This window comes from Hemiscyllium ocellatum, chromosome 3 (genome assembly GCF_020745735.1).
Source record: "Hemiscyllium ocellatum isolate sHemOce1 chromosome 3, sHemOce1.pat.X.cur, whole genome shotgun sequence".
Taxonomy (NCBI): Eukaryota; Metazoa; Chordata; class Chondrichthyes; order Orectolobiformes; family Hemiscylliidae; genus Hemiscyllium; species Hemiscyllium ocellatum.
Window position 1 is genome coordinate 12,060,831 of NC_083403.1, and position 19,159 is coordinate 12,079,989.

At 43.0% G+C, this 19,159-nt stretch overlaps 1 protein-coding gene across 2 annotated transcripts in view; it reads right to left on the reverse strand.

Moving 5' to 3' along the window:
* Positions 1–698: 698 nt before the first annotated feature.
* LOC132830635 (zinc transporter ZIP9-like) overlaps positions 699–19,159 on the reverse strand; it is a 77,703-nt gene continuing 59,242 nt past the window's right edge. The window contains exons 4-8 of one of the 2 annotated variants that reach the window (XM_060848485.1): positions 18,635–18,736; positions 13,745–13,813; positions 10,819–10,904; positions 5,825–5,959; positions 699–5,226 (exon numbers count right to left, since the gene is read on the reverse strand). In XM_060848485.1, coding sequence (XP_060704468.1) covers positions 4,993–5,226; positions 5,825–5,959; positions 10,819–10,904; positions 13,745–13,813; positions 18,635–18,736 — 626 coding nt within the window. In that variant the 3' untranslated portion in view covers positions 699–4,992. The remainder of the gene's footprint in view (positions 5,227–5,824; positions 5,960–10,818; positions 10,905–13,744; positions 13,814–18,634; positions 18,737–19,159) is intronic. The other variant, XM_060848486.1, reaches the window with a different exon arrangement.

Genomic DNA, 19,159 nt, shown 5'->3' on the forward strand with positions numbered 1-19,159 from the left:
TCAGTTATGTCACACTGTAAATTTTTGCTATAAATTCTGCGTTACGATCGAGCCCTCCACTATCACCTGTTGGACTATAACCTGGTGTTGTGTGATTTTTAACTTTGTACATCCCATTCCAACACTGGCATCTCCAAATCATGTGTCCTTTCCCAGAGCATTAGCACCAAGTGACCCAGCCTGCAATTGAAGGAATTAAATTCATAAGCTAGTGTTAATTTATTCTCTTCAAATATTTACCAAAATTTCTTTTGAATTTTATTATCCAATCCACTTCCAGCACCGTTTCAGGCTGTTTATCTCATATCATAACTTGATGTGTGGGAAAAAAAAGCGTGTTCATTTTGTTTCAAGTTCTTAAGTATTTAATCTCTGAGGGGAATAAGTTACACTTAAGTCAACACACTTCAAAATTGAGAGTTGTTTCAACTGTTCTTTGTGTTCTATCTCTTCTAAACAAATGACTGGTATACTTCCACCAGTAGTTAATGTTAGACAGCTCACATATCTGAATCATTAATTGTACTGGATTATAAAAATACAGAGCTTTTCACAGCTTGAATCGAGTAGAAATTCCACACAACCATAATTACACCTCAAGTAGAATTGTAAAGGTATTACTGGGCTTGAATTTCCTCAGAGGTCATCCCAATCTACTGTGATTGTTTATCGCAGACATACCAATTATCCAACATGGATTGCTAAAGCAATAATATAGGTTCTTTATTTGAAGATAAGACCATACAGAGATCATGTTCACTTGGAGTCTATGTGGACATACCTGATCTGTGTTATTGCTGCTGTGTTCTGCCTGAAAAGTCAAAAGATTATATCATATTCAGTATAATGGCAGGGAAGGATGGACAAAGGTTAGGTTCCCTTAAACGTACATTTACATTACCACACAACAGTGTACGTAGAATGTGAAATGTTGGGTGGTATAAACGGTGGATGTTCAGCATCTTTGCAAGTAGATAAAAGTCTGGATGAAGTGTATCCCCAGCTGTTAAGAAGCAGAAGACATGAAATAGGGCTCTGACTAACATTTTGCAATCTTCTCTGACTATACGATGCTAAAATGGGGCTGTGAATATCGTAGCATTTTCTCAAAGTGAAAAAAGCAGAGATTAACATTAAGCTGAAACTCAAGAATTGGTCACATTTTGGCAAAGCTTTGAAGTACAGCAAATGAGGTTATTTCAGAGAGGATGTTTCCCCTCGTGGAAGGGTCTCAGAACAGAGGTCATAGTTTCAGCACCAATTTAAGACTGAAATGAAGAGGAATTTCTTCTCTAAGAGTTGAGAGTCTTTGGAACACCTTGCTGCAGAGAGTTGTGAGGATTGGTTCCTGGCACATAGTTAAGGCTGAAATAGATTATTGATCAGTAGGTAATCAAGGGTTAGAGGGAAAGGGCAGGAGAGTGGAGGTGAGAAAGATTCAGAACTGTAATTGAGAAAGATTCAAACTATAATTGAGAAAGATTTAGAACTGAAATTAAGAAAGGCTTAGAACTGTAATCAAGGGTTAGAGGGAAAGGGTAGGAAAGTGGAGGTGAGACAGATTCAAAACTGTAATTGAGAAAGATTCAGAACTGGTAATTGAGAAAGATTTAGTCAAAGACAGCAAAGGTCTGCGAGGGGAAGCTCATATCTGAATTCTTGAGGAGGATCAATAAGATTGGCACATTGATATAGATTATCTTGATTTCAACTAAGTTTTTTTTCCCTAAGGTCCCAAATGACAGACTGCCAGAGAAGTAAAACCCATTGACTGAAACAGTCCTAAATCAGTTCAGCCCCACGAAGCAGCTGGACCGGTGTTTGGTAACTGAAAGACTTCCAGTGAGAACAGACGGTTACTGATAAATCCCTGACAATCACAGGGCCGGTAGATAAGATAGTCAACATTGTATAGAATATTTCCCTTTGTTAATGGAGGCATAGAGTATAAGAGAAGGGAAGTGATACTGGAACAGTATAAAGCACCAGGTCAACTGCAGTTCAAGAATAGTGGACAGTTCTGTTCACTGCATCTGAAAGGATGAGTAAAGAGGGCACTGAAAAGACTTCTGAGAACTTTTGCAATACTGAGAAAGTTTAGCTATGAGGAATGATTAGTTAGGTTTATTTCTTTTGGAACAGAAGAGATTGAGTGGCGATTTGTTGAGGTGTATGAGGAGTCTGGATAGTGTGAATCAGGTGATCCTATTTCATGCATTACAGCGCATTGCTGCAGCAGAGATTTAAAATAACTTTCAAAGGACCAGAGCAGAGACTAGATCAGAAACACTCAGAGCATGAAATACTTGGATATTTCTGTAAAGCTAGGGCACTCGGGAAACAAATTGTGGTATCGTGAAAAATGTCCATATTACAGAAATGGAGGTGCTGGATGTCTTAAAACATATAAAAGTAGATAAATTTACAGGAGCTAAGCAGGTGTACCCTGGAACTCTGTGTGAAGCTAGGGAAGTGATTGCTGAACCTCTTACTGAAATATGTGTGCCATCTGTAGCCACAGGTGAGGTGCTGGAAGACTGGAGGTTGGCTAATATGCTGCTATTATTTAGAAAAGTGTTAAGGAAAAACCAGGGACTAGTGAGCCTGACATCAGCAGTGGGTAAGTTGATGCAGAGGACAGGATTTACATGTATTTGGGAAGGCAAGGACTAATTAGGGACAGACAGCATGGTTTTATGTATGGGGAATGTCTCACTAACTTGATTGAGTTTTAAGAAAAAAGTGACAAAGAAGATTGATGCAGGCAGATCGACGAAGGTTGTCTTTATGGATCTCGGTAGGGCTTTCAATAAGGTTCTACATGTTCGACTGGTTAGCAGGTTAGAGCACATGGAATACAGGGACAGCTATCTATTTAAATACAGAACTGGCTCAAAGGTAGGAGACACAGGGTGGTGGTGGAGGGTTGTTTTTCAGACGAGAGACCTGTGACCAGTGGAGTGTCACAAGGATCAATGCTGCACCCACTGCTTTTTCTCATTTATTTAATTGATTTGCATGTGAGTATGGTTGAGCTACGTTTGGAGTACTGTGATCAATTCTCATCTCCCTGCTACAGGAAAGATGTTGTGAAACTTGAAAGAGTTCAGAAAAGATTTACAAGGATGTTGCTGGGGTTGGAGGATCTGAGATGTAGGGAGAGGCTGAATAGATTGGGGCTGTCTTTGGAGCGTCAGAGGCTAAGGGGTGATCTTATAGAGGTTTATAAAATCATGAGGGGAATGGATAGAATAAATAGATGAGGTCTTTTTCCCAGGGTATGGGAATCCAAAACCTAGAGGGCATAAGTTTAAGGTGAGAGGGGAAAGACTTAAAAGGGATCTAAGGGGAAACTTTTTCACACACAGGGTGGTATGTGTATGGAATGAGCTGCCAGAGGAAGTAATGGAGGCTGGTACAATTACAACATTTAAAAAGCATCTGGGTGGGTATATGAATAGGAAGGGTTTAAAGGGATATGGCCAAATGCTGGCAAATGGGACTAGATTAACTTAGGATATCTGGTTGGCATGGACAAGTCGGACTGAAGTGTTTGTCTCCGTGCTGAACATCTCTATGACTCTAAAGTGTTGTAGACGATAAGGCACATGGACAAAGAGTTTGAAAATGGCATTAAGCTAGTTAGCTCATTCTTGCCTGTTACTGGCAAGATGGACAGAATGGCCATCTCCTATATCCTAACTTTCAAAAATTCTATAATTATTGAGCAAGTTCAGGGGAAATCCTTACACCTGTTTTTACAGCAGTGGAAACAGCCATGAGGGAACTCACACAGTAAGAAGCCTTTCTACAAGTATTTATGCTTTTCATTAATAATTCAGTCTTTGGACATTTTACACCAGTAATTCAGTCCTATGCAATTATCAACACTCACAATTCATTCCCTTTCCATAGGTTAGATGAGTAAATCCCTTAGTTTGCATTGCATTTGTAATTTAAACCCGAAGCAAGTTTTAAACCAGTAATTCACCCAATTAGTCTACTTCACAATAATAACAGCAGTCTGTGTTCACCCTGGCTTTCTGTACATTTCTCATCCATGTTACAGCATCTACGTCCTTCAGCTGATTTCAGCTGAAGTCACCAGTATTTCACTCAGACGTTCCTGACTCTTGGAATGAATCTCTTCCTGGACAGTGGTGGTTGGAGCTGTGAATCTACTCGGGAAAACTTCTGGTGTTGTGAGGGGGGTGTATGGGGGTTAATACTGGGTTCATGTCCAATGGACGTTAGCTAGCCTCCCTCCACTTACGACAGATCCAAACGGTAATTTCCTCTTCCTCTTCAGCCCACAGTAAGTATTTTAATTTTGCAGAGAGAATAGAAATATAAAATGACAAAGACTGAGCATATGAAATAGGAACACAGAAAATTCCAGACATTCACAGCAGGGCATACCTTAATAGAGAGTGAAACTCATTATCAAAGCTGGGACAAAAGATTTTGCCTGAAACATTAATTTGTGTTCTTCCCTTTCACAATTCTTTACTCATTAAGGATGCATTAAATGGCCCAGTAACATCAAACTAAACACCAAATAAAGCAGCTGCCCTTTTTATATTTGGGCAGAACTAGTAAGCATGTAATTAATGTAAGTAAAAGGAAACTTTAAAAACTAAATATTATCTACCAATATATACAGTAGGCCTCATGTACAGTGTGTGTCTGTCTGTGATAGTGATAGTAATACTAATGGATTAAATATAATCAAAGGACATTGACTGTTTGACTTGTCCTAATGATGCCCCCGATTCTCCCCAACCCTCTGTCATTCTAGTTCATACATCACCTCACTATAAATGCTCCTTGGCCACAGTAATTTTCCTATGTATGATTTGACATTGTGCCCACCCTTATGCGATGTTCACATGTATCACTGTCACAAGGGAAGGAGTGCCCCTCCTACTCAAGGTACACATTCTGCAGCCAGAATACAGGGCTGGCAATGGAGGGCTAGTTTCCAATTCCCAGTTAGGCATCATGGAGTCCCAGTGACAGGAGAACAGGAATAGTGCAGCCTACAATCAGCGTCAGGCTCTCCAGAATGCCCAGGCCTTTCCTGCCACCGTTGCTGGCGACTCTATGCTGAGTTTGACTGCTGACTTCAGGCAATACGTGTACAGACGCCACGTACAGGAAGGTCCCAGCGGAGAACAGCAGCCCGATGCCAGTGGCCTTGGTTTGGTGCAGTGAGCCCACGCTGCTCTGTGGAGGAGGTGGGTGAAAGAGAATGGTCAGACTCAAAGAACAGGCAAAAATCAGTCAACATTTACTGGCTGGTCAACTGCACAGTGCATTATACATCAATAAACCAACCCAGCTCCCACATTTGCTCTGGAATCGAACTGGCTAATAGATTGCATGACAGCACGGATTTAAAACAAAGGAAATCAAGAAGGGCAAGAGGGAGCAACATAGTGAAGAAGAACAGAAAGGGAGAGAGGAAGACCAAAGATAAGTGAAAAGGACCAAGAAGAGAGGGATGGAGAAGCACAGAAAGAAAGGCAAAGAGGAAGAGAGGAGGTGAAAGACCAGGAAGAAGTAAAAAAAAGGAGAAATGGAAGAAGAGGAAAATAAAAATACAAGAAAAGAAGTCCAGATGATGACATCACCATTGTGAACATGAATTCCACTGAAAGACTGAGAGACAGAGCGGAGGAGGAGGAGGATGGGGACTAGAGGAGGCAGAGGGTTAGAGGAAGCAGATGAGGATTTGAGGAGGCTGAGGATATAGAAGGAAGTAGTGGGGGGGGTCAGAGGTAGGTGTAGAGGTACAGACTGGAGGAGGGTCTGCAGGCCTTACCTTGCTGACTATAAAGTAGGTAGTGATGGCGAGGAGTGGTGCTGCTAGGGAGAAGATGAAGAGGTGTTTCTGAATCTGCTTCTTCTCTAAACCAGCATACATCAGATACGAGACCAAACCAAATGATGCAGGAGCCTGAAAATATCCAGCAATCAGAACAGAGTGAAGGAAAAACCTGGCAACCAATCTCTGTTGTTCGATAAGAGCTTTCATTCAAACATTCTGCACACCCTCATTCAATATTTAACACAATAACCTAGATGAACTTTTGGATTAGAGTTTAAAAGTAGGGAAATCTTTTTACAATTGTGAGGGTGGTGGTGATGCATCTGTCATTTTATTCCCTGCATTTAAGAAAGGTTGCCCTGACATTAGAACATAGAACATTACAGTGCAGTACAGGCCCTCGATGTTGTGCTGACCTCTGAAATCAATCTGAAGCCCATCTAATCTACACTATTCCATTTTCATTTATAGGTCTACCCAATGACCATTTAAATGCTCTTAGAGTTGGCAAGTCTACTACCATTGCAGGCATTGCATTCCATACCCTTACTACTCTGAGAAAAGGAACTACCTCTGACATCTGTCCTATATCTATCACCCCTCAATTTAAAGCTATGTCCACTCGTGCAAGCCATCACCATCTGAGGAAAAAGGCTCTCCCTGTCCACCCTATCTAACCCTCTGATTATCTTATATGTCTCTATTAAGTCACCTCTCAACCTTCTTCTCTCTAACGAAAACAGCCTCAAGTCCCTCAGCCTTTCCTTGTAAGATCTTCTTAGGCAACATGCTAGTAAATCTCTGCACCCTTTCCAAAGCTTCCAAATCCTTCCGATAATGCAGTGACCAGAACTGTACACAATACTCCAAATCCTGCCGCACCAGAGTTTTGTACAGCTGTAGCATGATCTCATGGTTCCGGAACTCAATCTCTCTACCAATAAAAGATAATACATTGTATGCCTTCTTAACAACCCGATCAACCTGGGTGGCAACTTTCAGGGATCTTTGTACATGGACACCGAGATCTCTCTGCTCATCTACACTGCCAAGAATCTTACCATTAGCCCAGTACTCTGTATTCCTGTTATCCCTTCCAAAATGAATCACCTCACACTTTTCTGCATAAAACCTCATTTGCCACCTCTCAACCCAGCTCTGCAGCTTATCTATGTCCTTCTGTAACTTGCAATATCTTTCAGCACTATCCACAACTTGACCAACCTTAGTGTCATCCACAAATTTACTAATCCATCCTTCTCTGCCCTCATCCAGGTCATTTATAAAAATGACGAACAGCAGTGGCCCCAAAACAGATCCTTGTGGTACACCACCAGTAACTGAACTCCAGGATGAACATTTCCCATCAACCACCACCCTATGTCTTCTTTCAACTAGCTAATTTCTTATCCAAACCACTAATTCACCCTCAATCCCATGCCTCTGTATTTTGTAAAATAGCCTACTGTGGGGAACCTTATCAAACACCTTACTGAAATCCATACAGACCACATCAATAACTCTATCCTCGTCCACCTGTCTGGTCACCTTCTCAAAAGAATTCAATAAGGTTTGTGAGGCACGACCTACCTTTCACAAAACCGTGCTGACTACCCCTAATCAAATTATTCTTTTCTAGATGATTATAAATCCTATCTCTGATAACCTTTTCCAACAGTTCACCCATAACTGAAATAAAGCTCACTGGTCTATAATTACCAGGGTTGTCTCTACTCCCCTTCTTGAGCAAGGAGACAACATTTGCTATCCTCCAGTCTTCTGACACTATTCCTGTAGACAATGATGACATAAAGATCAAAGCCAGAGGCTCGGTAGTCTCTTCCTTGGCTTCCTAGAGAATCCTAGGATAAATCTCATTCGGCCAAGAGGACTTATCTATTTTCACACTTTCCAGAATTGCTAAGTTAAAAATCACACAACACCAGGTTATAGTCCAACAGGTTTAATTGGAAGCACACTAGTATTCGAAGCGACACTCCTTCATCAGGTGACAATCACCTGATGAAGGAGCATCGCTCTGAAAGCTAGTGTGCTTCCAATTAAACCTGTTGGACTATAACCTGGTGTTGTGTGATTTTTAACTTTGTACACCCCAGTCCAACACCGGCATCTCCAAATCAGAATTGTTAACACCGTCTCCTTGTGAACATTAATCCTGTCTAGTCTAGTAGCCTGGATCTCAATATTCTCCTTGACAACATTGTCTTTTTCCAGTGTGAGTACTGACAAAAAATATTCATTTAGCACTTGCCCTATCTCCTCGGACTCCACACACAACTTCCCACTACTATCCTTGATTGGCCCTAATCTTACTCTAGTCATTCTTTTATTTCTGATATACCTATACAAAACCCATAGAAGGTTTTCCTTGATCCTACCTGCCAACGACTTCTCATGTCCCCTCCTGGTTCTTCTTAGCCCTCTCTTTGGGTCTGTCCTGGCTAACTTATAACTCTCAAGCGCCCTGACTGAGCCTTCACGTCTCACCCTAACATAAGCCGTCTTCTTCCTCTTGACAAGAGCTTCAACTTCTTTAGTAAACCACCGCTCCCTCACTCGACAACATCCTCCCTGCCTGACAGGTATGTACATATCAAATACACGCAGTAGCTGTTCCTTGAATAAGCTCCACATTTTAATTGTGTCCATTCCCTGCAGTTTCCTTCCCCATTCTATGCTTCCTAAATCTGACCTAATTACATGATAATTACCTTTCCCCCAGCTATAACTCTTGCCCTGCGGTATACATCTAAACCCTTTCCATTGCTAAAGTAAACATAAACGAATTCACCTACCTCCAAATCTAACACCTGGCTGTGTTCATTAGCCAGTACCAAATCCAATGTGGCCTCACCCCTTGTTGGCCTGTCTCCATACTGTGTCAGGAAACCCTCCTGCACACACTGGACAAAAACTGACCCATCTAAAGTACTTGAACAATATTAGAAGCAGTTCAAAAGAGATTCCCTCGGCTCAGTCCTGCGATGAAGGGGATTACTTGTCACAAACATCTAAAAAGATTAGGCCTTTATTTGTTCGAGTTTATAAAAATGAGGGATGATCTTATTGAAACATACAAGTTTCTGAGGGGGCTTGATAGAGTAGATATTGAGAAGATGTTTCCACTAGTGGGTGAATCTCAAACTCTGGGATATAGTGACAGAATAAGGGGACATTCACTTTAAACTAATATGCAAAGAAATGTCTTCTCTCTGGGCTTAATGAATATCTATAATTCTATATCCCGGAGAGTTGTGGAGGCTCACTAAAAGTCTTCAAAGAGGAGGTGGACAGATTTTTGAGATATCAGGGGGACTATGAGGGACTGGCAACAAAGAAGAGTTGAGGGCTATGGCAAGTCAGCTATGAGCTTATAGAGTAGTGGGCTGGTTTGAGGGGCTGAATGGCCCACTCCTGCTCCTATCTCTTATAGTCGTATGAAGTCCCAGAAAACTGGGGTGGCCCCTTTAAGCAGTCCATCTCGATCCTTTATTCCTGATGAAGGGCTTTTGCCCGAAACGTCGATTTTACTGCTCCTTGGATGTTGCCTGAACTGCTGTGCTCTTCCAGCACCACTGATCCAGAATCTGGTTTCTAGCATCTGCAGTCATTGTTTTTAACCATCTCTTTACATGGCAGCCCCAATGCCATCTCTGATCTTCGCCTGGCGGTGGTGGGTCTAACTCCAACATGTCCTCACTCTGCCCTGCCTCCCCCACAAACCCCCAAACAAAAATCCTAATATTCCGAGGCACCTTTTCCCAAAGTGGATGTGCTGAGCTGAAAGATTGCCTGATATTGCCCCCTGGGATTGATGAGTGACAGTGTTTCCCACTGACTGTGGTCAGTGAGATTAATTCTGTGGTCTTAGCCAATCATCACAGATTCCACCACAGCAAGGACAAAGCCACGCGCTTGTTCCCAGACCAGTTTATTTATCTTCTTTCAATTTCTCATTGCTAGCTTCCCATTATCTAATCTGAAAATGTGTTGCTGGAAAAGCGCAGCAGGTCAGGCAGCATCCAAGGAGCAGGAGAGTCGACGTTTCGGGCATGAGCCCTTCTTCAGGAATCATTCCCGAAACGTCGATTCTCCTGCTCCTTGGATGCTGCCTGACCTGCTGCGCTTTTCCAGCAACACATTTTCAGCTCTGATCTCCAGCATCTGCAGTCCTTACTTTCTCCCATTATCTAATCCTCACCATAAATAATTGAGCCTGTTTTCATTCTCTTTGTATCCTTGAATTCCCTGTGGTTATTCCTGAACCTCCAAGGGGTGCAGCAGCTGATGAAAGTCACTCACCAACAACACCTCCCCATGGGCTTTTAGGGATGCTTTATAAATGAAGTCAACAACCCCACGTCCCATAAATGAATACTTTTACAAGATTACAAAACTCAAGGTGCTTTAATTCCTAAATCCAATGGAGGGCAGTTTACAACTGGAGCTGAAAATGCAAGGGGAGGTTTACTTGGCTGAACTGAACTAGCCCCATTAACATTGGGTGGTTTCCAGAAGAACAGAACTAGCCCCATTAACATTGGGTGGTTTCCAGAAGAACAGATAGCTCACCTCCTGAGACGTCCCATCTATCAGGCATTCCACCTGATTGGTGCCCCAACAACACCCAAAAGACTCAGCGTCTTTGACCCTGTCCCTGCTACTGAGCATAGTCTCTGCCACTGTACCATACCATACTTGGAGCGAGAAATAACTTGTAGCATCTGCAACAATCTCGAGGTATCACAACATGGCCATCATCGGAATATTTCCCAAAGTGTTTCACTACATTGGCTACAGCAAGCTGCTAAAGACAGCAGTGAGAGAAACGACAGGGTTCTCTGATTTTTGAAATGCTGGCTGGGTGATAAATCAGGACTGGAATCGTTCATGGGGAGAGTCTCAGGGTCAGGATGGAAGGTGAGCTGCAGCAACACCAGATGTCAAAGTTTATTTGGTCTGCTCACCTTATGAAGGATGACAGCAAAGAACACAATGACTTGGAGAGAGATCTGCGATGATCCTGCTGCTGTCCCAAGTGCCACACCATCAGCTATGAGAGGGAAAATCACCAGTTAGTCAAGAGGCATTAAGCTACAGGACAGTGACGTTTCTAATGTGGAGGTTATTGTACAATTGTGTGGAGGTCTGCCTAGACTGTTATCTGTAACACCACATTCATCCTGAGCAGTGTTACTCAGGAAGGATCGATTGGTTTTGGAAGGAGCTGGAGGGCAGGTTCACCAGGATGTTACTGGAGACTGAGGGAAGATTCTGAGGGCAATCTGGACAAAATTAGCTTCGGTTTCCTTTGATGCAGGAAGTTGAAGAATTGAAGTGTTTAAGGTGATGAGAGGATCCCACAAGATTAAACAATTTCCCGAGTTAGGAGAGTGCAGATCCAGGCACAAACCTTAATGTGAGAGCTGCACCTGACAGGGTGAGGTCAGGAGATGCTATCTCACACAGAGTTGTGGGAATCTGGAACACTTCCACAAAAACACAGAAACATCAGAGCAGCAGCACGCCATTCAGCCCCTCACACCTGCCCTGCCACATGGTAGGATCAAAACATTCAGAACGCTGTTGAGGGGCATGCTGAGTGGGGTTGGTAGTGACTGTAACAAGATTCTGGATTAGTGGTGCTGGAAGAGCACAGCAGCTCAACCGGTTTCCAGCATCTGCAGTCATTGTTTTTACCTAGTGACTGTAACAAGGTCAGCCCGGGGAACCTCACGGAATTGGTGCTTCCCTGAGTGGGGCTGTTAACCCGGGTCCAATCAGGGAGCCCTGGCTGACAGGTATAAGCAGGAGTGTCAGAGGTTCTGCTCACTCTGAGAGCGGGTTCTGAGGGAGCTGGATCAGTGTCAGGGACTGTCCAAGAGCAAATAAAGGATGGGATATCAGTCTCTGTGGAGTTTTTTTCAGGATGGAAACTGGAAATACAAGATAAACATGGTTTCCAGACAGCAGACAAACAGACAGACTCACTGGGAAATGATGCTTGCTCCATTTGTGTGATTGGTTTCGAGATCTGGGAGCACTGGATTGTACACATGACCTTACCTCTTCATGTAATACTCTGTTAGAGAATCAAAGGCTCTACCTTCTGTCTGAGAGAGGGGACAGTGCAAAAGGAGAGCTAGTGAGAGTGGGAAAGAGGGGGGAGAGAGAGAGAGAGAGCAGAGATCAAGCAGGAAATTGTGAATGTGAGAGTGGGCAAAGGGGAGAAATAATGGGCAGAAATGCTGGCCAGAGCTGAAAATGTTGTGCTGGAAAAGCGCAGCAGGTCAGGCAGCATCCAAAGAGCAGGAGAATCGACGTTTCAGGCATGAGCCCTTCTTCATAAAGGCTGGCCAGTCAGTGACGCCCATATCCCCAAAATGAATAAAAATAACAAAAAACAGTAGCAGAGCAAAAGACAGAGAGTAGGAAAGGGGAGAGAGTGACAGACAGGTGGGAACTTTCTGAATGAATTTGTAGGTTGAGGTTTATTTTCTGACAGTGTGGTTTTCAATTTCTGAAGGATTTAACAGGGAGGGCTGATGAGGTTTACGTGGACTTGCAAAAGGCTCTTGAAATATTGTCAGACAAGACTTGTGAGCAAAGCTTATGGAGTCAATAAGGGCCACATGGATCTGGAATTGGCTACGAGACAGGAAACAGAGAGGAGTACCGTCAGCAGACCTTAGTTTATCTACTTTCCAGTTTGACAGGTTTGAATTTGGAACAAATGTTGTGAATAACAACATCTTTGTTAGTGACAGCAGACAGACGGAGGGTCATTGAGGCAAACTGACCACAGCCATTACATTAAAACAGCAGGTGAGCCCAATGTTTCAGTCTCCTTTTAAACAAAAAACAAGATTAAGCTGCCTTTCTTTTGGTGTGACCTTGTCTGATTTTCTCCATGGAAACACCCAGTAGTTTAAACACAGCACCTGAACTCCACCAGGAACCAACAGCTTTGTAGTGTGGGGGTATTAAAACCATAAAACATAGGAGCAGTATTAGGCCATTTGGCCCATCAATTCTGTTTCACCATTTGATCATGGCTGATAGGTGTCTCGACCCCATTTTCCTGCCCTCTCCCCATAACCCTTGATCCCCTTCCTAATCCAGAACCTCCTTATCTCTGTTTTAAATACGCTCAGTGACCTGGCTTCCACATCCTTGTGTGGCAATGAGTTCCCCAGATTCACCACCCTCTGGCTGAAGATATTCCTCCTCACCTCCGTTCTAGAGGGTCGTCAGTAGGCAGTGAAGAAGGCCTTCATAGTGAGAGGATTCAAGTACAGGAGCAGGGATGTGATTTTGTAATGATGCAGGGCCTTGGTGAGACCACACCTGGAGTATTGTGTGCAGTTTGTCTCCTTATCTGAGGAAAGATATTCTGGAGATGGAGGGAGACCAGTGAAGGTTTACCAGTCTGATTCCTGCAACGGCAGATCTGATGGACAGGCTGAAACTGGATTGGTCAGGACTATATTCACTGGAGTTTAGGAGAATGAGGAAACCTGTAAAGTTCTAACAGGACTAAAGAGGGCAAATATAGGAAGGACATTTCTGATGACTGGGGAGTCCAGCACCACGGATCACAGTCCAAGGGTATGGGACAAGTAATTTAGGACTGAGGTGAGGAGACATATCTTCACCCAGAGAGTGGGAGCCTGTGGAATTCTCTGCCACAGAAAGCAATTGAGGCCAAGATGTTGAATGTTTTTAAGATGGAGTTAGATAGAGGAATAAAGGGATTAAAGGGTTTGGGGGGTTGGGGAAGCAGGTATTGAGTTGGTTGATCAGCCATGATCATATTGAACGGTGGAGCAGGCTTGAAGGGTTGAATGGCCTACTCCAGCTCCCATGTTTCTACGCGGAGATCGAGTTGGGTACCTGCAGCATGAATAACCAGGCCAAGTGTTGCCGTCAGGCTGGATCCAGCAGCTGGGCCTGAGCTCGTTTCTGTGGTAAAAACATCAAATTCTATGTTAATGAAGCATAAGCAGAAATCTCGCCACATAACAACCCACCGTCTGAAGTACAGACAGGAATGTAATGTTGAGTAAACAATCTGTGCAATTTTAGTAACCTGAAGGGCCTACACTCATGAGTCTGATCTCCAACATTAATAAGCTTTCCAATTTGGCAATCTGAGATGGTTTCCAGAGAAAAGGTGTTTAAATAAAAGGAGATTTAATTTAGGTGTTGAGGGGTAAGAGTGGGGAAGTGGGTAAATTACTCTTGCAAGGACCACTAAGGATTGGAATGCACTGCTCTGTAAACATAAAGTGATTCTATGATAGCCATTTGCATGATCAAGCGTGGAAACAAAGAGCTGAAAAGTTATATGTGCCTTGATTCGTTGCTGGGATAGCCATAATCATTCACTATATTGTCACACCAGAGAGAGAGAAAAAGGCAGCTCAGACATGATACCACAATAAACAGCAGCAGGAATAGGCCATTCAGTCCCTCGAGCCTGCTTCACCATTTAATACTATCATGCCTGATCTCATCTCAATCATAGCTCCACTTTCCTGTTTTCTCTCTGACCCTTCAACCCATCGAGAGGACTATGTTCCAAACAAGCTAATCTGAGTGAGTCCCAACCATTTACCTCTGTACAGGACATAATAATAATACATCAAATCAAATCAAATCAAATCAGGCCGTTACTAATGAAAAATCTATGTCCTCCTGAAATCCAATGTCCCAGCATCTGCCACACTCTGAGGTAATGAATTGCGCAGAATTATGATCCTTTGAGAAAAGTAATTTCTCCTTATCTTTGTTTTAAGTCTGCTACTGCTTACCCTAAAACTGGGACCATTTGTTCTAGATTGTCACAAATAAGGAATCATCCTTTCTCCGTCTACTTTGTCAAACTCCTTTAGCATCTTATATCCCTCAATTACACACAATCTTATTAATTGCTATAGTCATAACAAGCTGCAGATAAGAACGATCCCATGGTTTGATACACAGGAAACAGGGAGGAGTTTGGCTGGTGCTTCTTCATCTGCCTGAATGATAGTGATGGTGTGGGGTGTAAGTCACTCAGCCCTTTATAAATGAAGGTTAATTCCACCCGCTCCAATGTACAAACACAATAGTTTTGTGACAAATGCACTGTGAATGGTTCTGTGTTTGATTTTTGTGAGACTGCGATTCACTGAAGTTGATTGGTCAGGTCTGGGTGCAGACTCAGGGAAAAGGAAACTGGAGAAGTGGCTGGAAGCCTCTGTTTGAGGAAATCAAACCTGCTACAAAACCGGGATCTTTGTACGGTGCTGAGGTATCAAACATACAGCATGCTACTCACTGTGGGCTGAATGGCCTGTTCCTGTGCTGTAATGTTCTTTTAACTGTGGTTCTTGAATCAAAACATGATTAAGAGGATCCCACAGCACACTTTGCCCTGGAAACCCAGAACTGTCAGATTTCCTCATCACAAGAATCACCAAAGTCCATGTTGTTGCTCAGAGATTCTAACTGCTCAATCGACTGCTGTAGTTGTGTTTTAGAAGTTGTCTGATCACTGCTCAGTCAGTGTGCTGCATAGGACTCTTATCCACTTCTCACACACCAAACAGGTCACCCTCCTTGTGAGCTGATGACCTGGGCTGATCCCTTCCTCACTGGAAATACAGAGAGGCCCAGAGAGACACCAGAATGAATGATACTGCTCAAATCTTGAAGCAGTATTAGTTCCATGTTCTAAAACCTTCCAATGGAAGAAGCTGAGAAGGATGAGGAGATTGATGAAGGAACTGGTGTGAACAGAGGATTTGGGCTCACATTTCTGGGTTCTAGGGACTAAAGCAGAAACAAAGAAACGTAGAGGATAGGAGCAGGAATAGGCCATTTGACCCCTTGAACCTGCTCCACCGTGACTAGTGGGTTACTCTTCGGACAGTCAGTGTGGACTTGTTGGGCCAAATGGCCTGTTTCTATAGCATAGGGCTTCTATGACGATTCTATGATGGCTGAGGATTGAGCTCAATACCCTGTGATGATGCTGTCAGTTTAAAAAGGTTCTTTTGACCTTGGCTTTTTTTTGAAGAGAAGTCACGCAGGCAGAGATGCCAAACAGTCCAGTTTAACAATGATATGGAGGTGCCAGCGTTGGACTGCGGTCGACAAAATTGCAAATCACACCACACCAGCTTATAGGCCAACAGGTCTATTTCGAAAATACAAGCTTTCGGAGCACTGCTCCTTTGTCAGGTAGCTAGTGGAGCTTGGTGAAGGAACAATGCTCCAAAAGCTTATATTTTCGAAATAAACCTGTTGGACTATAATCTGGTGTTGTGTGATTTTCAACTTAGTTTAACAATGTCAGAGGAGTTGCCAGTTCTCCCAGTTCAGATTTTTTCCCATTTGTTTTTAGCTGTAGCACTCACAAGATGTGTGAGCCCAGAGGAGTTGCAAGCTTCAGTAAAGAATTCCCCTGACTTTTCTTCTGAAATCTCTCTCTGGAAGTTGTTCCCTCCTACCTGTAAGAATCTGTGTTTGAATTTACCTTTATGCCAAGGGGGTGTTTGTTTATGGGATGTTACTGTGTTGGAATGGTTAATTAGTAATAGTTACTATAGCAGGTCGGTTAAGTTTTCCAATAGTTATTCTAAATTCTATTTTCTTTTCTTTGTGTTTCAACTGTGGTGTTCAAATAAATTCCAAGTGGTTTGACCAGCTGTATCACACCTGGACTACCCACATCACACCTGCCTTTAAAATAAGAAATAGTTAGGGTCTGGGCTACCTTCTTAAAATATTTTGAGGGGGACAGACCTGGTCCATAATAACACTAATCCCACCCTCCCAAACCTTTTCCCTGATTTCTTTAGTCACAAGATCTATATCCACCTCCATCTTGAAACCACAATGCTTTGGCCTGAACCACTTCCTGTGACAGTGAATTCCACAGGCTCACTATCTCTGGGTGAAGCAATGTTTCCTTAAATCAGATCTATCTTGCTTTTCCCCTTATTCGTAAACTATGACCCCTGGTTCTGCACTCCCTTGTCATCGGGAACATCCTTCCTGTCTAGTCCTGTTAGAATTTTATAGGTTTCTGTCAAATTCTCCCCTTGTTTTCCAAACTCCAGCGAATACAAGCCGAACCGACTCGATCTCTCCTCATTGCTGCCATCTCAGGAGTCAATGTGGTAAAGCTTTGCTGAATTCCCTCTATAGGGTGTGTCAAGGCCACTCCCTCCTGCAGTTCCCAAATGCCATCAGTATCAACCCTGGCTCTGTGAGTCACACTCACATCCACTTCAGATATTTGAGCTCAAACTCGCAATAAGTTAACACCCATCTGTCCTTTCAGTCTTAATGATCTCAAGGCATGAGAGAAGAACAGGAGAGAGGTTGGCGGTGATTTTCCTGATGTCCAGGTCAACATCGAGCTCTGCAGTTTCTGTACAGACGGTGGACAGTTTTATCATTAGGACATGAGAGAGATTTGGGGCGGTGATGGTGCTGTGGTATTGTCACTGAATCAGTCAACCAGAAGTCCAGGAGAACTGGGTTCAAACAGCCAGCTGGAGGATTTGTTCCATTCAATTCATTAATAAATCTGTGACATTAAAACCTAGGCTCAGTGACCATGAAACCACTGTCAATTAGTGTAAAAAAACCCCCACTAGTTCACTAATGTCCTGTAGGGAAGGACATTTGCCATCCTCACCTGGTCTGACCTACAGTGAAGCCAGACTAAATCATCCAATCTGAACTGGCCTTTCAAATGGCTAAGCAAACACTCAGTTTGTGGCTATTTAAGGATGGACAGCAGATGCTGGCCTAAGTGAGGCTGCCCACATTCCATAAAATAAAAAAAACAACAAATATGATAGTTTCCAATGTTACCCTAGCTGTGATATTGAAAACTGTGGTAGCACAACTATCCACTCTCCCTACTCAAACTCTTCTATACCACAGCAACACTGGCATCGATCTGAAAATTACTCGAAAAAAGAATCCAACTTGGCAAATTATCGGCCCACTAGTCTACTCTCAATCATTAGGAAAGTGATAGAAGAGGTTATTGACAGTGCCGTCAAGCTGCACCAGCTCACAGTTTGGTTATCAGTACCACCTGGCTCTCCAACCAATTACAACAAGGATTGATAGAGAGCTGAATTCCAGAGATGAACTGAGAGTGACTGCCCTTGATGTCAAGGCTGCAGTTAACTGAGTTTGGAGAAGCCCCAACCAAACTGGGGTTAATGGGTGTCAGGGCAGAATGTTTGCTGGTTGGAGTCGTACCTGGCATATCTCAATTTCTGGACATCTCTTCAGGAATTCCTCAGGGTAGTGTCCTAGACCCAACCATCTTTAGCTATTTCATCAATGACCTTCCCCTCATCTAAGGGTAGAAGTGGTGATGTATCATTGATGATTACACAATGTTTATCACCATCTGTTACTCCTTACCATCAATATCCTCCTTTCTTTGACCAGTTATTACAGTCCATTTCCTCATGTTTATGAACACTTTCTACCAATCCCCTCTCAGCAGTTCTCTCTCCCAAGGAGCACTACAGCAATATAAGAAAGCAGTATTGCATCATCTTTCAAGAGCATTTCAGGATAGGAATAAATGCTGACCCGTACAGACAATGCACATACCCCCTCAGCAAATACAAACCAGTTGGTGTAAATGGGCTGCGATGTTTCTTACATTACAAGAATAACTCCTAAACATGAGATGGTTTGGGATCTCCTGAGACCATGAAATAAAAATACTTTTTAAAAATCGATATGCCTGGGTTGATGTACCTGTGATGGTACTTGCTACAGGTTGAGTGTTTGATGCAGGGTGCTGGGAGGGGCTGGACTGTTGACCATCTGAGACTTGTTGGCATGCATTTGGGGACTCCCCTACAGAAACAGAAGAGGAACAAAGATTAGAATGCTCGCTGCAGAATGGACTGACATACAGCACATTAATGGCCACAGCAGGTATTATACAGGTGTACCGAAGTACAGGCAAGGAAGTTACATTGTATACACAGCTGTACTGTAATACAGGCAAGGAAGTTATACTGTATTATACAGGTGTACTGAAGTGCAGGCGAGAAAGTTACATTGTATTACTGTATATAGCTGTTCTGGGGTACAGGCAAGGAAGTTAGAATGTATTATACAGGTGTACTGAAGTACAGGCGAGGAAGTTACATTGTATTACTGTATATAGCTGTTCTGGGGTACAGGCAAGGAAGTTAGAAGGTATTATACAGGTGTACTGAAGTACAGGCAAGGAAGTTACATTGTATTAATGTATATAGCTGTTCTGGGGTACAG